Source organism: Podarcis liolepis, assembly GCF_965112155.1.
Source record: "Podarcis liolepis genome assembly, chromosome: 13".
NCBI classification, from domain to species: domain Eukaryota; kingdom Metazoa; phylum Chordata; class Lepidosauria; order Squamata; family Lacertidae; genus Podarcis; species Podarcis liolepis.
Window position 1 is genome coordinate 46633866 of NC_139573.1, and position 21155 is coordinate 46655020.

Sequence of the window (21155 nt, forward strand, 5' to 3'; positions counted from 1 at the left end):
GACCTTATGGTCTTCAAACAAAAACATCTTGGAGGTCCTGGGCCACAGGGAGGTTAGGCTGGCCTCAACCAGAGCCAGGGCCTTTTCGGCCATGGCCCCGATCTGATGGAACACTGTCACAAGAGACAAGGGCCCTGCAGGACTTGACATCTTTCTGCAGGGCCCGCAAGACAGAGCTGTTCCACCAGGCCTTTGGCCAAGGCACAGCCTTTGGTAATCCTCACAGAACTCTAGCCCAATGGTTGCCATTGATTTGATTTTGAATTGATTTTAGAATGAATTGATTTTATTTTTTATTTTTTAATTTTTTTATTAAATTTAAATATACAGAAGAAATTTACAAAAGAAAAGAAAGTGAAAAAGAAAATAGTCAAATCACAAAAGCCAAAAGAAGAAAAAAAAGAAACACAAAAAGAACAAATACACACCAGAAAGTTTACATACAACACTTAACATTCAATGAATTGATTTTAGAATGCTGTGTTACTTTTTTTGCTGTTAGCCGCTCTGAGCCCGGCTTTGGCTGGGGAGGGCGGGATATAAATAAATTATTATTATTATTATTATTATTATTATTATTATTATTATTATTATTATTGTCAAGAACCGGTTAGAAGCCCATATTATGATTTCATCATTTTTGACCTGGTAATATATTGCAAATCCTGGGGGGGGGGGGGTCTGCATGCACACTATGCAAAAATCACAATATTGGAAAAACTGTGAAGCCAGCCAATGCGTCTTTCAATTCCTGCAGCTCTTCTTAAAGGGGGAGGCAAATCACAAAAGCAGTTAAACAAAAAAGCAAGCAATTTTAAAAGCATAAAGGAGGGGGGAGCTTCAGAGAGAAGTTTGCGTAATTGCTTTCTAAAATGACCCCCCCACCCCGTTAAACTTTGCTGGACCAGTCTTTAAAAGACTGTGGGAGGAGCTTCAGAGAGCGGTTTGCCAAACCATTCTCTGAAGCGCTTCCCACCCTCCTTTAAAAGGGGTTGGAGGTTTCTCTGAGCTGTGAAGGGATAGGGGGGAAGGGGGAAAAGTATAAAGGGAAGGGAGTTGGTCAGGTTGAGGGGAAGGAAGTGGCAAAAGGGTGGAGAGTTTGGTGGGACTGATAAGTGGAATGAGCAGGGGTGGCAGCCCCTAGTATACATATCAACATTTATTTATTTCTTATTATTTTAAAGCAAAACTGACTGGTCTCCTGCTAAGTTTTGAGTTTCACGCACAGTGAGAATTTAGCTCATGAATTTTAAGATTAGACTCCCCGCTATAGTTATATTTCATATTCATAGTTCTTTCTGGGGATTGTTTTTTCACGTGTTATGTGTTACGCATCCCGAGTCATGATCTGATGTACATGTATTGTAATATTGCCTTGTCTAACAAGTGCAAAAATTACTTGGGAACAGAACCTAGGCAGCACATCTCTACCCAGCCAGTAAGAGTTTGAGTCCCACAAATGACTCGTGCTGTGGAAGAGGAATGCCTCACTAGCAAAATTTCTGCCTTCAGACAAGATCAACATAGGTTGTATGCCATCAGATAAAATACACGTTTGTCTGTCTGGTGAACAGCGTGAGGTCAAGTCTTCCCCTCCTATCAATTTCGGGAGAAGCAGCTTTATATCAAAAATCGAGGCACAAAAGCAGGCTGATTTCTACTGTACTTCTTACCATGCATGCCTCCATTAACGCAGTGTGCATTTCATCTGTTTTATGCTCCTGGTCTGCACCTGCTTCCAGCAGAAATCTCACCATTTCTAAATGACCTGAAACACAGACAAACACACATTTTAATAAAACAAAACACAGCAAAGATTTATTGGTATCCAATGATGATTTCGGAAAGATATTATTTTCTCTTTAGCGGTGCAACACTTTTCTTTTTTTGTGGGGGCGGGGGAGAGAAAGTGTCCATACTGCTATAAGCCAGGGGTGTCCAACAGGTCGATCGCAATGTGTTAGTAGAACCCTGCAATGTTTTGGTAGATCACAGTCGATCTCTGGCTCCCTTTCCTGTGCACTGTTAAATCTGACTCTTGTCCTGCCCTCCATTGTTATTAGAACTCAGGAAGGGAAGACGGAGATCTCTGTGTGGCTGTTTTAATCCATAGTGATGTTTTTGTGAGTGACTTAACCCCAAACTCCATTGCCTTCCTCCCGCCCCCAAAACAGACCCCTAAAAAAAACGGGGGCAGATAACTGCCAGATTTTAATTCTTAAATTAGATCGCAGTCTCTTGGGAGTTGGCCGCCCCTGCTATAAGCCGTGGAGAAACAGCAGAACACAAATCCAAACAAAATCTCTCTTTCTAAAATGTTAATTTCTATTTGCTCTTGAAACTACTAAAATCAAGGGAAGGTGGACGAACAACACCCAAAACAGTGGCTTTGTCCATATTGACACTCACTGAAATGCTGCAATAAAAATAGCTTTCAAATCTCAAAAGTGAAAGCAGGAACAAAACCTGGAAAAGTGAAAAAGATTGTATCCAACAATGTCGTCCTATCAGTGCTAGGGCTTCTGCAACAGGACTTCTTCTTCCTCTCCTAAAGAAAATCTGCCCTGAAGGGTTGGGCGATCCACCAGAACAGATTAGGCCAGGCATAGGCAAACTCCGGCCCTCCAGATGTTTGGGACTACAATCCCCATCATCCCTAGCTAACAGGACCAGTGGTCAGGGATGATGGGAATTGTAGTCCTAAACATCTGGAGGGCCGGAGTTTGCCTATGCCTGGATTAGGCTGTGCGCAGGGAGATGAGAGGGCACTCCATTGCGCAGGTGTAAGTCCTTGCACTAACAGGATGACTTCATTGAAAAAAAATTAGAAAATGACAAAGGAACACAAAGCTTCAAAGTTTCTTCCTTTGTGAATCTTGCAGAAAATGGGTTTTTTTTATAGCCTCAAATCTTTAGCGGTTTTCTTTCCATGGGGCACTATATTTCACAGCTTAAAATTGAAATATTAATAATTTTAATGTTAATAATCTGCTTTCGAAGTCCTCCACTGCTTCAACCTGTTTTCAGCTCTGGAAAGACCTGCACCTCTCTCCTTAGCAGAAAAGAACAAAAGTATAGCATGACTACTGAACACTACACAATGTTCAATACAACAGCCCCTGTTATTTTGCAGCATGTTCCGGTACTGAACATGTGTAATTTAAGTAGGTGTGGTTTTTTGGGAGGGGGGCTGGGGAGTAATGAAAACTGCTGAACATTGAACAAAGGTAGGGCTGGATTCCGATGGTTTAGGTCAGAAATTAAAACCATTTACATTCTCTCTCTCTTTATTAGTTTGAACCAAAAGTGCAGAAGCAAATGAGAATTAAGATCTCCAAATCTCCAAATTCAATCCTAATAACATAAGTTGACTGAGGGGCTTTGCAAGCCCCACAGAAGAGTGATGTCAGTTTTTATCAATGAAAGGCTTTAGTTAAGATACTGTACCTTTATAGCAAGCCAGTGTTAGTGCACTTTCCTTAAATTCATTGGAATGCGTATTGATTCCAGCTCCGTTTTCCAGCAGAACTCTGGCAACTTCCACATGCCCAGCGCTCCCGGCTTCCATGAGAGGAGTATGGCCATTTTCGTTATGGTCCTCAATACTAGCACCCGACTCCAACAGGGCCTTGACCACATCTACATAGCCTCCAGCACAGGCATACGTGAGTGCTGTGTTCCCTAATTTCAGAAAAGAAAATACATTGAAGTCAGTTTGGATAATCCTCTCTTATCCCCCAAATTCGTATTAGAGCTAGCCACCTGCACCTATACTCCATGCAGCTTTCGTGAGAAAACAGGTGGTCTTGCAGCCAAGAAGCTGAGCTATGAGATTGGAAATCCTAAATTCCAATCTTTCCGCTCATTAGCAGTCCAGAGAAAGTCCACTCTCCCTCAGACCTCATCTGAGATAAGGAAATAATAATAAGACTGCCGCCAAGAGAGAAGAGGTACGTGAAGCACTTTGAACCCTTTAAACTGCAATATAAAAACTGAGTGTTTGATTGGCCTTTTTGCAAAAAACACCGCCATACAACAAGTGTGTTATCCGGAGGTAACTTTTACGTGACCCAAGAATTCCGGATTGAAAAAAGCAACAATAGATCACTAATTCATCGGTGGCAGCACTGGCTCTCCTGTGAGTTTCAGGGTACTAATTATAAGCAATGAAGCCCTTGCCACAGGGACATTCCTGAATTTCTGTCATTCTCAACATGAATTGAGAATAGTCAAGGCGGCCCAGGTTCAGATCCCACGCTGGCAGCCTAAAATCTTCTTGACAGTGGCACAGCCTTTTGTAAGACACTGCAAAATTGTTGTTTTCAAGCAGGCGTTGGACACTGTATATTATTGTGAAGGTCTGACTGATGTATAAATGAGATGAAGTTTTATTGTTACTGTATTATAAGGATTTTATTATTGATAATTCTGTTTTAAGCCACCCTGAGCTCTCAGAGAAGTGAGTAGTAAATGTGTCCCAGTAATGATAATAAACCGACGCTTGTTTTCATGGTCATTTCTCTTAAGAGTAAAGTAGTAGCAGGCATCCCCCAAACTCGGCCCTCCAGATGTTTTGTGACTACAGTTCCCATCATCCCTGACCACTGGCCCTGTTAGCTAGGGATGATGGGAGTTGTAGTCCCAAAACATCTGGAGGGCCGAGTTTGGGCGTGCCTGGTGGTAAAGTGTCCCAAATCTTGCCAAGCACATCTTGCCTCAGTCCCAGTTCTTTTATTCAACCCAAAAATTTTGGAAGTGTTTGCTGGAAAAAGAACTAGTTATCAGAAACGAAAACTCATAGAGGACTAAGAAGAATTAGAGAGTACCTTCCAGATAACTGGAGAAGGCTACACAGAAGGAAAACATGCCTTCTATCTTTGGGGAAATATGGAGTAAGTTGTACCAATGCAACCAAGTTTTCTTCTTTGAAAAAGAAAGCAAGAAAGCAAGTTGAAGGCCTTTAACCTAGTCCCACAAGACACCCTCTCAAGAAAGCTTGAGAAAAACAGACTAAAGGGAACCGTAACATGAAACGCAACTGCTTGAAACAAAGGGTAACAACAAATAGTGCAATAAGTGGTTTCAATTGTAAGTTAAGCTAGAAAAAAAGATAACTAGAGACATTTCACTGTTTCTCATATGACAGAAAGACAGCAGGAAGGAAACTAATTGGTGTGAAATGAAGTGAATGCACACATCACTTATTAAGAAAAATAATGTGAAGCACTGTACATTTTCAGATAAAGAATGTGAATCTGGAGGTCACTGTTAACTCACTGTATGTAAACTATATGAAGCCGTTTGAGCTGGTTTGCTCAAAGTTTGTTTTTGGCTTCTTTTCAAGGTTAGTCTGCAAATGACGTAAAGCCATGACTGTGTGGGATGAGTTTTAATGGGTAGGAGAGGAAATTCATTGAAATTTATCCCTCCATGCCCCCACATGTGTGGGTTAAACAGCGTTTCGAAATCCCATCCTTGGCAGCAAAATTAGAAGCACAGGAATTGGGCTGCAAAGCCTCCTTTCCAGCGAGTTCACCTAACGAAGAAAGCTGGCTTCCCCCTTCTTCCCCGCTTAACGAAGAATCAGACTACGACAGATAAAGTAAATTTTAAAATAAGATTTACTTACTTTGTATTCATGCAGCGGTTCACAGCAGCAGTAGCAGTGAAAGCTATGCAGGCAACATACTTATGTCTACAGTATAATCAGCTTCAGGCATGTGCCTGGAGCTGGAGCAAGCAGAGGCATGTCTGCATCCATCACTTTTCAGATGAAGAAAGAAGAACAGAAAGTACTCTCTGCTCCTCCTTCTCCAGGAGAGGAGGGGAAATGACACGACACTGAGCCCTCCCTAACAATTGTGTTTCCGTGGCCTGAGTATCTGTCTATCAGAAATACAGCCCCTCCTCATGCTAACTAGCAAGAATATGCATCTGAAAGGCTTGGCTGCTCATTTCCCACAGATTGGTTTGTTTCCTCCCTGGCATGGCAGCAGGAATGGGCAATGAGCAACTCAGGAACTTTTGAGCAGTAGCCCCTAGCTTATGGTTACCAGACGTCCCCGTTTCCTTTTTTAAAAAAATATATTTTTATCAAACAATTTCAACAGAACAAATTATCAATCCAAATACCGTATTTTTTGCTCTATAAGACTCACTTTTTCCCTCCTAAAAAGTACGGGGAAATGTGTGTGCGTCTTATGGAGCGAATGCAGGCTGCGCAGCTATCCCAGAAGCCAGAACAGCAAGAGGGATCGCTGCTTTCGCTGCGCAGCGATCCCTCTTGTTGTTCTGGCTTCTGAGATTCAGAATATATTTTCCCCTGTTTTCCTCCTCCAAAAACTAGGTGCATCTTATGGTCTGGTGCGTCTTATAGAGTGAAAAATACGGTAATCGATTACACTATTTCCCCCCTTTTTCCTCCCTCCCTCTCGCCCTACAAGGACTTCCCTCAGCTCCCCTCCCTGATTTCTTTGCAGATTATCCTCTGCATATTATAAAATTGTACATATTGTTGCCTTATCTATCATATATTCAACTATTAACTTTGTGGATGTTTATTCAAAACAGACATCCCCGTTTCCTGGGGACAGTCCCCAGATTTACAAATCCGTCCCCGGACAAAATCCATCCCTGGAATGTCCCCGGATTTCATTTAATGTCCCTGGATTTATATTTTAAGTGTTGTAGATTTATTAGAAGGGAATGAATGTTGCGTGATTACTTCAATGGCACAAGACACATCATATGGGGACTTCTGGCGAGGCAAAATGGTGGGCACCACAGCAGCGAGCAGCTCCTGAAGCCGGCCAGGGCCAGCCAGAGCTTCCGCTGCCACTGCCAAGGGGGAACCGGGGACATCTAGCGCATCAACTAGGGGAACCACTGTCACACATACACACACCCCGCGACCCAAATTGAGCGCAGCTGACTGCCCAGCAGCGCTCCCAGGCCAGGAAAACCCCAGAGCTGAGGCATAGAGGAGGAGAGGAGAAGGAGAAGGGAGAGAGAGGAAGAGGAAGGAGAAAAAAGAGGGAGCCCCGACCTTGCTGCGCAGCTGAGGAGGAAGGTTAGGAGAGCACCAGGAAGGCAAGGACACATGGCCGAGCCCAGGCCTGACCTGAGACTACTCCATGGCAGCTAGCGCTCCAAGAGAGGAAGGCCGCGTGACAGGGAAGACCACAGAAGAGAAGATATTACTTCTTAATTTATTTATTTTTTAAAACCCCTTTTTAAAAATACCATTTTTTTCCCTCTTTCCCCCCCCCCCCAAAAGGGTCCCCGGATTCTTTGAAAAAAATCTGGTAACCTTACCCTAGCATGTTGCTCATTCACATTGAGCCACAAATTAAGCTAGTGCAAACGGAGCCAGTGTGTACCCTGATGTGATCATACAATGTCTGTTTTTTGTGTGTGCAGTTTTTGCAACAACAAAAAAGGGGAGGGCAATGAATTGAAATTGAAAAGTTGCCCGCATCGGAACCAAAGTTGCCAGCTCTCCAGAGAAACTGCTAGCATAGCATCCCTGTACACTCTTTACATCCCAACTTCACCTAGTTGTTTTGCATTGTTTTCTGCCAAACTTAAAAATAATGTCTTCTTGACCCAGATGAGGGAGAACACTGCATTAAATTCCCTTCCCCTTTCTTTGCACTCACTTCTTTTTGAAACACCTCCTTGCTCCAGTGTGGCAACGTCTCTGTTGCCGGCACTCTAGTGCCAACCAATCGCTGCCAAAATTCTTCAGATTGGAGATAAGTTAGCACTGAGGAAATTCCCCCAACTGGTATAATATTGAATAGCCAGCAAAATACTGAACTCCTTCATTTAAGAAATGCGGTACAGCTTCCAGGTTGCGACACGTTCCGTTTACATTTAATTGTAACACGTTCATTACCTGTTGAAGACTGTGCATTCACGTCAGCGCCATGAGCTAGCAGCAATTTGACCATTTTGACATGTCCTCCATTAGCAGCAGCCATTAAAGGTGTTACATCTCCTTTGATGCCTCTGTCTTCAACATTTGCATGCATTGCCAGGAGAACCTGTTGACGGAGAGAACAAAAAGCTGGTGAGGTAGAAGGGACTGGTTCAGTTAGGTGCCATTCTTGGGTGCTTACTGTGTCTTGGAAAATAATCTGTGCAAGAACCTTCAAACATAAAATGTACAGTAGGTATATATGGGTTCCATGATGACTACAGATGGTGATAGCAGTCATGAAATTAAAAGACTCCTGCTTCTTGGGAGAAAAGTGATGACAAACCTAGACAGCATCTTAAAAAGCAGAGACCTTGCTGACAAAGGTTCGTATAGTAAAAGCTATGGTTTTCCCAGTAGTGATGTATGGAAGTGAGAGCTGGACCATAAAGATGGCTGATTGCCGAAGAATTGATGCTTCTGAATTATGGTGCTGGAGGAGACTCTTGAGAGTCCCACGGACTGCAAGAAGATCACACCTCTCCATTGCGAAGGAAATCAGCCCTGAGTGCTCACTGGAAGGACAGATCCTGAAGCTGAGGCTCCAATACTTTGGCCACCTCATGAGAAGAGAAGACTCCCTGGAAAAGACCCTAATGTTGGGAAAGATGGCGGGCACAAGGAGAAGGGGACGACAGAGGACGAGATGGTTGGACAGTGTTCTTCAAGCTACCAGCATGAGTTTGACCAAACTGCGGGAGGCAGTGGAAGACAGGAGTGCCTGGAGTGCTCTGGTCCATGGGGTCATGAAGAGTCGGACACGACTAAACAACAAGAAGGTATATTAGCATGTTTGTGCTTCAATTATGCAGTGTTTTGGCTACATGGTGTTACACAAACTGTTTCCCAGGGCAGAAGGAGCAGCTGCTGCAGTGTTTGCATCGCAGGAATGACAACATTATTAAAGTACAGTGGTGGTTGCCCCCACCCCCAGAAAGATCTAGACAAGCAATCCCACGGTTTCCTCTCCAATTTCCAACTTCTTTCCCATCCCATTCTATGGCTAATTCAGCGATGACTGGATTTGTTCCTTTTTTATTTTTGCCACACAAAAATTCAAATTTGATCCCCTATAAGCTTTGCAAACCTTGCCCTTATATGCATACATATGACTGGGCGTTGCAAGGGCAGAGAAGCAGCGACTATACCTATATTCTGTGCTATATATCTAATATGAAAACTAATCCTATTCAGGATAATGCTTTCTGACAAGGCAAAATACTTCTATTGCGTTTTGTAGCTATGACCCCAACACTGAAGTGGATTTTTCAACTGCAAAAGAGGCTCACAAAACCCAGAAATTATTGGGACTTTTCTGTGAAATTCTGTTCTTATCAAGGCAAATGGCACCAAGTCCTCGGATAAGCTTGTCGATCAGGGCAATGAAAACAGCCCCCCATTTTCTGTATCCAGAGGAAATGGGGCCTCTCACCTCAAAACCCCAGTCATAGTTGGCAAAGCACCCCACTGTTTCAAAGAAAGAAAAAAAAGGTTAAGGAGCAGACCAAATTAGTGAAAAACGTAGGAAAGGCTAAAGCAACCTTGGACAATATCAGCAAAAACTAATGAACTTCCCTTGGGCTACAGAAGATGAACTGGCTAAAGGGAAAGGTAACATTATGAACCCTCCAGAATGTTAATATTCTTCTCTTTTATGGGGGGGGGGGGAATCTAACATCCCAAATGCTTTTGCAGTGAGCACTCCATTCACTTGGTTGACATCTGTTGTGATCACCTCATTTGAGGGTTTCTCTACTGGAATTCCTGGGTTCAAGTGTCATATTGATCCTTCAAGTGATTGAGTTCAATGGACTGTGACTGAACCTGGAATCCTAGGAGTCCTAGGGGTAATGTTTGCCTGTGTGTGCAAAACTCCATTTCACGTGAAATGGAAAGTCTTGACACAAGATCATCGTTCTGGTAGAGGTGACGAAGAGACAGAGATAGGAAACAGTGACTCTACTCAAGCAAAGATGGTCAAAGCAATGTCCTTTAGAAGTTTCTTCACAGAAAAAGAGTAGATTAGGAACCAACCTACAGCAATTGGAGCCATCAGAATCTTAGAGAAGACTCTAGGATGAAGAGACTGCAGTTGTTAAACCAAAGGAATCTGCAGTCTACTCTGCAAACTGGGGATGTGAAGGTAGGCCTCTGAAGTTGATCAAGGTTGATCAAGGTCATGAAATCTCCATTTCTGATACAGGTCATCATCAAAACAAAGCATTTTCATACAGACTTTGCATTTGACTAGGAAGCAGATATGTATTTAAGGACAATATACAGTGGTACCTTGGTTTGCAACTGTTTTGGATTACAGCCGTTTTGGATTACAACCATGTCAAACCTGGAAGTGCGTGTCCCTTTTTTTGGATTATAACCAATTTTCTTTTGGACGCCCCATTGGCGAAAGCACACCTTGGGTTACAACCTGTTTTGGTTTACAACTGGACCTCCAGAACGGATTACGGTTGTTAACCAAGGTACCACTGTAGGTCTCTTCGGCACTGTGCACACTGTAAAATACTTTCCACATGCCTTGCTGCAGCGACGGCAAGCCCAGAGTTCACATATATTTTGTAGCAGCCTTGACAATTTGGTGGCAAAATTCCGCACACATACAATTACACACACCCTTAAAACATTTCACTGTCTACCAACCTTCATTGGGCTCCCTCAATTTTTATTTTCCCGAACCACAGTTTCAAAAAAACCTCCAAAACGTGTCCTTTGTAAGTGTGTTTTGCCGCTATTAATAGTGCTAAACGGGAAGCTGCCCATAACGCCACCGGCAGCCGAAGATCAACTAGGACTGCCAATTCCTGCCAAAGGCATCAAAGTGGCAGATAGAGCTGCAATCAGTATAAATAGGTCAGTGTTCACCTGAAGATTAACCATCACTGTTGAGTCCTTATGAAGGCATCCGGTGCCAGACAGCTCACAGCAGACAGCATGAAGTAGTGAAGAGTGTGGGCTATAACTGCTAAGCAACAAAACTTTTCTTTGGGGCAGGGGGAGGAAACTTAACTGGAAACTGGCAGAACTAATCAGAAAAAGAATAATTTTACAAAAAGGACTGAAAAAGGAATGACAACCATTTGAAAATGTAACTGTAAAGAAAATAGAAAACAACATTAAAATGAAATGATAATGTTAAAAATGAAGTCTACCTCCTTAGGATGGAAGAAGGAACTAAATGGAGGCAGAGGGTAATTTTTTAAAAAATAGGACTTTAAATAAATAAAGGAAAGAATTTTGAAAAATACAGATAATTGTGAGAAAATGATTCCTTCAATCTGCCACGTAGTGTGCTATCACACAAGTAACCTTGAGCACGTTGTTATGTCTTTGCCAATACCGGCACTAAGCAGCCCTAGGATACAAACAAGGTCTCTTCCCACCCACGCTGCAGATTCGTGGGAAGCAATCGCAGTGGCCTCCAGTTTGTCCCTGGAGCTCAAGGACCGATTGCAAGGTTGCAGGGCAGGTGGCTGAAATGTTATTGAAGTCTGAAACATCAAGCAAAGACTAATTATTAAGGTGGAAGAGTTTGTATTCTGGGGTGCAGGGAAATCTACACTTTCCTCATGTTCAAATTAACTGAGGGCATCTCACTTAATTCTCATCTCACTTAAATTTTAGCCCCCTTTAATCTTAAAATCAGCTCAAATCAGTTTACAAAACAAAAGCAAAACGAACACAGTTAATCAAAAAAAGCCAGAAATCGTAATATAACAAACATCCAGCCCACAAATCCAATATAATTCCAGGTCTAACCTATTCTAAATGTAGGTGACCCTTTTGGATTATGTATTCTGTAACAGGCAGCTGAAGGACACAGGGTGGTCAAGTGGTAGACTGTAGTCTGGATTTGGTGCTCAAAGCAACTTTTATTATTTTATGGAGGCTCTCCGACATCTAATTTAGGGTGTGAGGAAAGAGTTTTGCTGTTTGATTCGAAAGGAAAATCAGAAATGAAATTCTGCATGTATTTGCCAGAAGTTATATTATTGCCATCTTGTACGCATTTGGGAACAGCAAAGAATCGCTGCCAATATACTCCTTAAAGATTCCACAATGCACACGAGTTTTCCTGTCCTGTCCCCCAATCAATGACATCCCAGCATCTGAGTGCACAAAATCTATACCCACGAAGTCCAGATGACCTGTTAGCAGATCCCTATTCATAAGTATATGCAGAGAAATTGGAATGCTCCAGCCTTCAAAACAATAATTGGAGGGGGGTATATAGCAACAAGAGACATCACCTTGCCAACAAAGGTCCATATAGTTAAAGCTATGGTTTTCTCAGTAGTGATGTATGGAAGTGAGAGCTGGACCATAAAGAAGGCTGATGGCCGAAGAATTGATGCTTTTGAATTATGGTGCTGGAGGAGACTCTTGAGAGTCCCATGGACTGCAAGAAGATCAAACCTCTCCATTCTGAAGGAAATCAGCCCTGAGTGCTCACTGGAAGGACAGATCCTGAAGCTGAGGCCCCAATACTTTGGCCACCCCATGAGAAGAGAAGACTCCCTGGAAAAGACCCTGATGTTGGGAAAGATTGAGGGCACAAGGAGAAGGGAATGACAGAGGACGAGATGGTTGGACAGTGTTCTCGAAGCTACCAGCAGGAGTTTGACCAAACTGCGGGAGGCAGTGGAAGACAGGAGTGCCTGGCGTGCTCTGGTCCATGGGGTCATGAAGAGTCGGACACAACTAAACGACTAAACAACAACAACAACAAATATAGCAACAAATAGAACAATTCAGAAGTTGGCTATCCCTGCTCTAAACACCAGTGAGCCTAAGCATATTAAGTGTAAAAATTAAAAATGCCCACCTCCCCGTTCAAGATGGGTTATGAATCCAGAAAAGTCAAATGCCAGTGCTCTGCATTTTCTGCCAAAATAGAGCATAAGGTACAAACCTGAGCAAGTTCATAATATCCAGCTGAGCAAGCCAAACAAAGAAGACTTTCCCCTTCTTCAGTGTGCTCATTCACACTTCGCCCTTCAATTAGCAATTTTCGCACAGCATTTACATCACCTTCTGAACAAGCTTCTGCCAAGCTGCGGCTATAAAGAGAAAGAGGAAATTATGGTTATACACCAGTGCTTTGAAGCGGCAGCACTGGGTCCCCATCAAATACAGACCTGGCAAGCCGCCTGGATACAGTGAAATACAACAGGTAAGCCTTAAAAAGCAAAGGTGAGGATTACTATAGGATGCATGGTGGTCATCACAGGACTTGCCCATGGTTCCTCCAAAATTAGCAATATAACTAAAGTGCTAGGAACTGTCCTTGGGCTCAAGGAACTGGATATCAGGAATGGCTGCATGTCATGAATTAGGCCTCTTGGGGAAAAATATGGAGCTAAAAAAATACACTGTCTGGCTATGGTTGTAGGTCAACTTTACTCAATCTGCTGCCCTCCAGTAGCTTTCAATTAGAACTCCAATCATCTCTTACCTCTCATAATCTAACATAGTCATTTACACAAAAGGTAAATCTGCTGGTGAACTAAACAATCCACACAAACTTATTACCGTATTTTTCGCTCTATAGGACACACTTTTCCCCCTCCAAAAATTAAGGGGAAATGTGTGTGCATCCTATGGAGCGAATGCAGGCTCCTTGGCTTCAGTGATAGCAACGTGAAGCCTCCGAAGCGCAGAGGGAGCACTCCCTCTGTGCTCCGGAGGCTTCACGTTGCTTTCGCTGAAGCCTGGAGAGCGAGAGGGGTCGGCACGCACCGAGTCTTGCTCTCCCGGCTTCAGCAAAAAGGAACCGGAAGCCTGCGGAGCACAGCGAGAACTCGTGCTGTGCTCCGAAGGCTTCAGGGATCTTTGAGGCCAGCGGGGTGGGGGAGCAGCACTTCTCCCCACCGCCAGCCCCACAAGCTCGGGGGGCAGCGGCAAAGTAGCGCTTCCCCCCGCCAGCCCCAAAGAGCAGGTTGAAAGGAACCTGAAGCCTGCGGAGTCCAGAGGGAACTCCCGCCGCGCTCCAGAGGCTTTGGGTTGCAATTCTATGATGTTAACAGTTTTAGGCCTGTGGATAGGGCTGGCAGTAGCAATCTTCACATACCGTATATACTCGAGTATAAGCCGACTTTTTCAGCACATTTTTTATGCTGAAAAAGCCCCCCTCGTCTTATACTTGAGTGAGGCGGGCGGCGGCGGTGGAGGGATGAGCAGCCCGAAAGGAGCCCTTTCTCACCACTGGTCCTGCCACCGCCACCCGCCTCTCGCTCCTATACCTGCTCTTGCGAGTGGCAGAGGCGGCAGAGGGATGAGTGGCCAGAAAGGAGCCCTTTTGGGCTGCTCCTTCCTCCTCCTCCACTGCCACCACCACCGAACCGGCTTATACTCGAGTCAGTAAGTTTTGCCAATTTTTTGTGCTAAAATTAGGTGATTCGACTTATACTCGAGTATTTACGGTACCTCTGCCCCAAATGTACAAACATCTTCCTCCCTCAATTCTCAGCTCCCTCAATTCTCAGCAATTTGCAGAGTACTTGGAGAGAGAGAGAGAGAGAGAGAGAGAAAGAAAGAAAGAGAGGTATTTCACTATGCCTGGTATGAAATATTAATCCTGCCTTTGCTGCCGAGTCCTGTGGCACATGCAGAGAACTTGGGGAAGAGAAAGGATTGTTCTCTCTCTTCATGCTGGGTTTTGCAGAATGCAGAAGCCATGAAAGATATTTGCCAGAGGACTCAGAGTGGACCTTGATGGTGACCCCAAACAATGCCTGACTATGAAGACATGCCAAAATTTGTGCACCCCTTCTTTTGGGGGTTCCAAGGTTATTCCAAAGTGCACTGCTTTCTCTTCCTTGAGATCCCTAGTGCCAAATGGATCAAGTAGGAAATAATATTTGTATTAATAATATGGGTAATTTAGCAGACACTTTCGTTTCAACCATCGCAGAAACACAAGGAACAGCTGTCAAGACTGTTAGAACAGGCTCTGTGAAGCAAACACTCACTTGTCCATCTGCCCTGAATTTGCTGTACTTTCAGCTCTCATTCGGGTGAGCGCAGCAGCAGCCTCATCTAACGCACAGCTGACCGAAGACGTCAATCTGCGAAGCACCTCGGGATCTGCAAAGGCTTTTCCATCGGCTGTGGATAATTTACCTATTCCTTTTGTTCCAAGATCAACAAGCCAGTGGATAAGAAGTTTTTGGATGGGAAAGAGAAGAACAAAGACCATTTGAGCCCATACAAAATACTAGCAAAATACTAGTTTTATCATATCGGGAAAGGCCAACAAACTTTCAGCGGTGGAAATGTAGTGTGAAAATTCACCGGAGATCAATCTTTTGAGGATATTAAAAGTTACTAGTACATTCTTCCTGGCTTCAATGAGTTTATAGTTTCTTATTTCAGGTTACTACTGATCGCTACCAATCCTCAATTCTGACTTTTGAATCAGAAACCAGAATCTCCCCACAACCAAATATGTATAGCCCTAATGAGAAAGAAACTGACAGGTTGTGTTTATTGTGTTCCTACAATCTCTGTTTTTATACACTGTTTTTAAATTTAAAATACATTTCCAAAGCAAATATCAAATCAATAAACTTAACATTTAAGATATAACAAAAAAGTCTGTCAACCAAGGTACAGGCAGAAAATAAAACCAGCATTAGTTATTAAATGAATAGAACCTGCTCATAAAACAACATAAAACAGTTTGTGCAAATGTTAAGCGGGTAAAAAACAAGTTTGTGCTTTGCTAAAAACCTAAAAACTCAAAAAGGCACTGGCAAATGTAAGGAAGTATCTAAATTAAGATCAATAGTTTTTGGCAGGCCTTTTCTGTTAGTGGCTCCCCGTTTGTGGAATCCTCTCCCCAGGGAGGCTTGCCTGCAGCCTTCATTACATCTTTAGGCGCCAGGCGAAAACGTTTCTATTCAACCAGGCATTCAGCTGATTAACATTCTATGGCTTTTAAAGTGTGTTTGTGGGAGGGGGTCATTGGTTTGTTTTATTATGTATTTTGCGTTCTCATTTTGTATTTTTTCCGTTGCGAATCACCCTGGGATCTACCAATAAAGAGTGGAATAATAATAATAATAATAATAATAATAATAATAATAATAATAATAAAAACAACAACTATGGAATAGTTATTTGTTTGAACTTATTCAGTCGGACATTGTCGCAGTCATGTCACAGGAAACAACGTGGAAGGTTAAGTCCACCACGATAACAAACAGATGGAACCCCTATCTTCAATGGATAAAAACTACTGGAACAAAAGACATTCAGTGGAAACTAAAGACACTATGCCCGTGGGTAAGGATAATAGTTTGAACCCTTCCAATGGAGGGGGGGGGGAATTGTATGGGAAATTTAAAATTGGAAGGAGATAATATGATGTATGTAAAAATCCCGAACTCGAATTAAACTAATAATAAAGAATAAGAATAAGAATATTTACCGGCAGCTTCTAGTAAAGCTTCTAACCTAGCTTGGGTTTCTGGATCTACTGTTCTTAGATCAGCACCATCAGCAGTACTCGACAGCAGCAATTTTGAAGCTGTCTCCAGCATTGGATTTTCCAGGTCATCCTGATCCAAAATAAAGGACTCCACCTAAAAGAAAGGAAAACGTTTTAACGCATACTCCATTTGCAATGCTGTGACAAAAAGCAAAAGACGCTGATGATGCCCTTCAATATCCAATTGGCTAAATTACAGTGCGAGAATAAATGGGAATACAAAGCATTCATACAGACTTGCTTCCAAAACACTGGCCTTATTTCATAGAGACCCTGAGCACCATCTGGTGCAGCCCTCTGCAATGCAGGAATATGCAGTTGTCCCTTACAGGGATCAAGCATACAACCGTGGCGTTATCGGAACCACGCTCCAACCGACTGAGCAATATTTATGAAAACAACCAAGTTAACCACAATACTTATTTTATTTGTCTCTAAATTTATTGGTTTCTTTTGCACTCCTACCTAGAAACACCATGCACAGCTACTTCTGCACCCCCGGCTGACACGCCACTCCATCTCCAGCCTGACAAAAGCTTCCCATTAGTAAGGGACTTTAGTCATTGTGAGGGACGTGGGTGGCGCTGGGGGTTAAACCACAGAACCACAGTGGCCGATCAGAAGGTCGGTGGTTCGAATCCCCGCAACGGGGTGAGCTCCCGTTGCTCGGTCCCTGCTCCTGCCAACCTAGCAGTTCAAAAGCACCTCAAAGTGCAAGTAGATAAATAGGTACCGCTCCAGCAGGAAGGTAAACGGCGTTTCCATGCGCTGCTCTGGTTCGCCAGAAGTGGCTTAGTCATGCTGGCCACATGACCCGGAAGCTGTACGCCAGCTCCCTTGGCCAATAAAGCGAGATGAGCGCCACAACCCCAGAGTCGGTCACGACTGGACCTAATGGTCAGGGGTCCCTTTATCTTTACCTTTACCTTAGTCATTGTGAGCCATGATCTCATCAAAGTGTCTTAGATTAAGACTAATTGAATAACTGCAGGGCTCATCTCATCTTCTGCATTGTTTACTAGCTTATTTACACAATAAGGAGCAATGATGTCCAAATGGGTTTACCATGTAGAGTAAGGGACACATACAGAAGTCAACACACACTAACAAACCCTAACTTCACATATCCATTGAAGGGGTCTGAACTGGCAGTTACTAAGCAGGAAAAAGATATGATGGTCATGGTGGATAGCCCATGTACAGCAGCCCATGTAGAGTACATACTGTCCCATGTACAGCAGCCATGGGAAAGGGCAAATTTCATGCCAGGGATTGGGAATGAACACCCAACTGATAATATTGTAAAGCTCTTGTACAAATTTCTGGCATAACCACAACTGTGTGGAGTTCTGGCTGCCCCATCACAAAGAAGATGCTGTAGAGCTGGAAAGGGCATCTGAAATGAGTTGGGAACATCTTTACAATAAGATAAAGCATTTCTGGCTTTTTGAAAGACAACTAATTCAAACTATGATGAAAGCTTGTAAATTATATATGGAGTGGAGGAAGCAGATAGAAACGTGTTTTTCCCCTTCTCTCATATTATACAATTCAAGCTCATTTTACAGATATTGTTTCATCAGGAGGTCTCTTCTGCACAATGTAGGAACCAGGCTTTTAGTATGGCAGCACCTACAGTACTCCCTTCCAATACAGGAGCCATCTTTCCTACCATTTTGGTGCCTCTTGCAGACTTTCCCAAACCAAAAAGCCTTTTAAGTGGAGACATTTATCGCAGTCTGAATCTGCACTGGACCTGAATTGTTTTTATTTATGCTTTTCATTGTTAAAACATCCAAAAGTTATTTACGGGATGTGGTTCCTAAATGAATAAAATCAGTAAAATAATCTCAGCCTTGGAATACTCTACTTAAAATATTCACTTCTGTACAAATTGGACGTATTAACATTCAAGTAGAAATCACTTATTTTTTTTATAGGTTAATAAACATCGATTATGCTTCTTTCAGAAACAGAGCTAAGTTCCATCAGCGCCAGTTCCATCTCATTCCACCAGTGCTTGGATTTTCCCTTGTGCAGCAGAACTCCCCCTGCACGCCCACTAAATCTGTCCTAGGGGTTTTCTGGAGCAGATTTTGGGAGGCTATAGGGTACATATGGGGAGAGGAGGGGCAAAGTTCTGTTGTGGAAGCACAAATCCTTATCCTAAGTGAAGGAAGGCATTGGATATTTCCCCTAGTATGCAACATCTCCATGAAACTGCTGGGAGAGATTATTCAAGGATTTGGAGTGAAGTGCAAATAATAATAATTATATATATATATATATATATATATATATATATATATATACACACACACACACACACACACACACACACACACACGGAGAAGGGGATGACGGAGGATGAGATGGTTGGGCAGTGGTCTGGAAGCTACCAGCATGAGTTTGACCAAACTGCGGGAGGCAGTGGAAGACAGGAGTGCCTGGCGTGCTCTGGTCCAGGGGGTCACGAAGAGTCGGACACGACTAAACGACTAAACAACAACAAATACACACACACACACACACACACAGAGCCCATCTGGCTGGGCTTCCCCGGCCACTCTGGGCGGCTTCCAACAAAATATTAAAATAAAGTAATCCATCAAACATTAAAAGCTTCCCCAAACACTCAGTTTTCTTTCAGGAGTCAGGTGAGGCAGTCAAAATGCTGAGTAACTACCTGGACTCAGTAATGGTCTGAATGAGGGCCAATAAACTGAAACTCAAAGTTGAGAAGATGGAGACTCTGTGGGTAGCTGATCTGCCCATCCAGGGAGATGGTGATCAACCTGACCCAGATGAAACTGCACTCCCTATAAAGAATCCAGATCACTGCCTGGCAGTACTCCGAGATCAAGTTGCATCACCAGAGGACCAAGTAGTCACCTTGGCAAGGAGTGCCTTTCAGCAGTTTATGGCCAGTGTGCCAGCTGTAGCCTCTCTTTCAAAGATACTATGGCCACGGCTGTAGGCTCTGGCAACATCTAGGATTTACTGCTGCAATGTGTGCTGTGGCCGGGGCAGCCTTTGAAGACTTCCTAAGCTGCAGTTTGTTCAAAATACTGAGTCTGGTTGGCAGGAACGTACCTAGTCAGTTTTGAAAGGTTTCTGGACCATTTCCAAGCATGCTTTGAAGTGCTGCTGCTCACCTGAAACCCTACGCTGCTTAGGACCCTGTGCTCCTTCAGGTTTACAGGGCCGAAGCTGACAGCCAGCCAAGCCAAACACATAAGGTTGAGATGGGCAGAAAGTGAACTGGGGAGAGGTTGTCTGTGCCCCTCAGGTGAGCCCTGCTCATTTGCATCTTCCCTCCTAGGGCAGCAATTGGGAGGAGACAACCAATTCATGGAACCCCTCCTCCACTGCAGGAAAAAGAGAGAGAGGTCCCAAGTCTAGTGTTTAAGTGCTCCTTCCACATCACCCTTACTGCCGATAGAAAGTAGTATTTGGTGCAGGTAAATTGATGCTTTTGAATTATGGTGCTGGAGGAGACTCTTGAGAGTCCCAAACCTATCCATTCTGAAGGAAGTCAGCCCTGAGTGCTCACTGGCAAGGACAAATCCTGAAGCTGAGGCTCCAAGACTTTGGCCACCTCATGAGAAAAGAAGACTCCCTGGAAAAGACCCTGATGTTGGGAAAGATGGAGGGCACAAGGAGAACGGGACGACCGAGGATGAGATGGTTGGATAGTGTTCTCGAAGCTACCAGCATGAGTTTGACTAAAGTGCAGGAGGCAGTGGAGGACAGGAGTGCCTGGCGTGCTCTGGTCCATGGGGTCACGAGGAGTCGGTCACGACTAAACAACAACAAATACTCCTGTACACGAAAGCTTATGTCATAATACATTTGCTAGTATTGAAGGTGCACTGGAATAGCAGGTAGAGTTTTGCTGTTTGGGGACATGGGGTGAGGGAAGAATCCCGGCAGGCTTGCCTCACAATCAACCAAAAAGTTCCCGAAACAAATAGATACAGCAGACGCTATTAACCAGACTATCAAATTTAACTTCCCTATTCCATCTACAAGTGGAATGTATTTCAGATGTGGCAGGTAATGGTGAGATAAGGTCTAACGCCCAGATCCTGTTAGAGACCTAGTTACCTAGGCTTAGAAAACATCACCTGGGAGATTTCAAGGTCTGCTCCAAGCTGAATGCTCAGTTACGACAGCAAGTACTGTCCCTCTCGTTGCCTCTGTGCGTTAGAACAGAATCTCATTGCCAAATAAAGGCTTCCTGTGCAGAAAGGATGACAGCCTCAAAGATCAAGGTCATTTTCTTGCTATGCTGTTTAAAATAAAATAAAAAGGATCCCTGCTTTCATCTTCATAAAAGAAGGACCAGCAAGAAGGGATGGCGGGGGTGCCTAAAGTGTTTTTTCTCTGTGCAGCTACAAAACAAGGACATAAATAAAAACCACGTTTCAACGGCACTGTATGTACTAGCTTAGTTGGACCTGCTTCCTCACTCTGGGGAGAAATCACATAAAAGGCCAAATCACTTCACACCGCACAACAGGAGATATAAGGTGCTTAACAGTAGCTTCCTCTTAACAGTGCAAATATAAAAAGTTGAAATACAAGGTAGATCAGGCTGCAAGCAACTGTGAATGGGGGAGCAGCCCAACTTGTGCTCTGTGGACTCTCCTGTGGCAATCCCCATACAGC

The 21155-nt window shown here is 43.5% G+C and overlaps 1 protein-coding gene across 7 annotated transcripts in view; it reads right to left on the bottom strand.

The window, feature by feature from the left end:
- The window catches only part of ANKRD17 (ankyrin repeat domain 17), a 101152-nt gene that overhangs the window by 43834 nt on the left and 36163 nt on the right, over nucleotides 1–21155 (bottom strand). For all 7 annotated transcript variants that reach the window (XM_083470415.1, XM_083470411.1, XM_083470412.1 and 4 more), the window contains exons 2-7: nucleotides 16425–16578; nucleotides 14965–15121; nucleotides 12906–13053; nucleotides 7898–8045; nucleotides 3448–3681; nucleotides 1674–1768 (exon numbers count right to left, since the gene is read on the bottom strand). In XM_083470415.1, the coding sequence (XP_083326541.1) occupies nucleotides 1674–1768; nucleotides 3448–3681; nucleotides 7898–8045; nucleotides 12906–13053; nucleotides 14965–15121; nucleotides 16425–16578 (936 nt within the window). The remainder of the gene's footprint in view (nucleotides 1–1673; nucleotides 1769–3447; nucleotides 3682–7897; nucleotides 8046–12905; nucleotides 13054–14964; nucleotides 15122–16424; nucleotides 16579–21155) is intronic.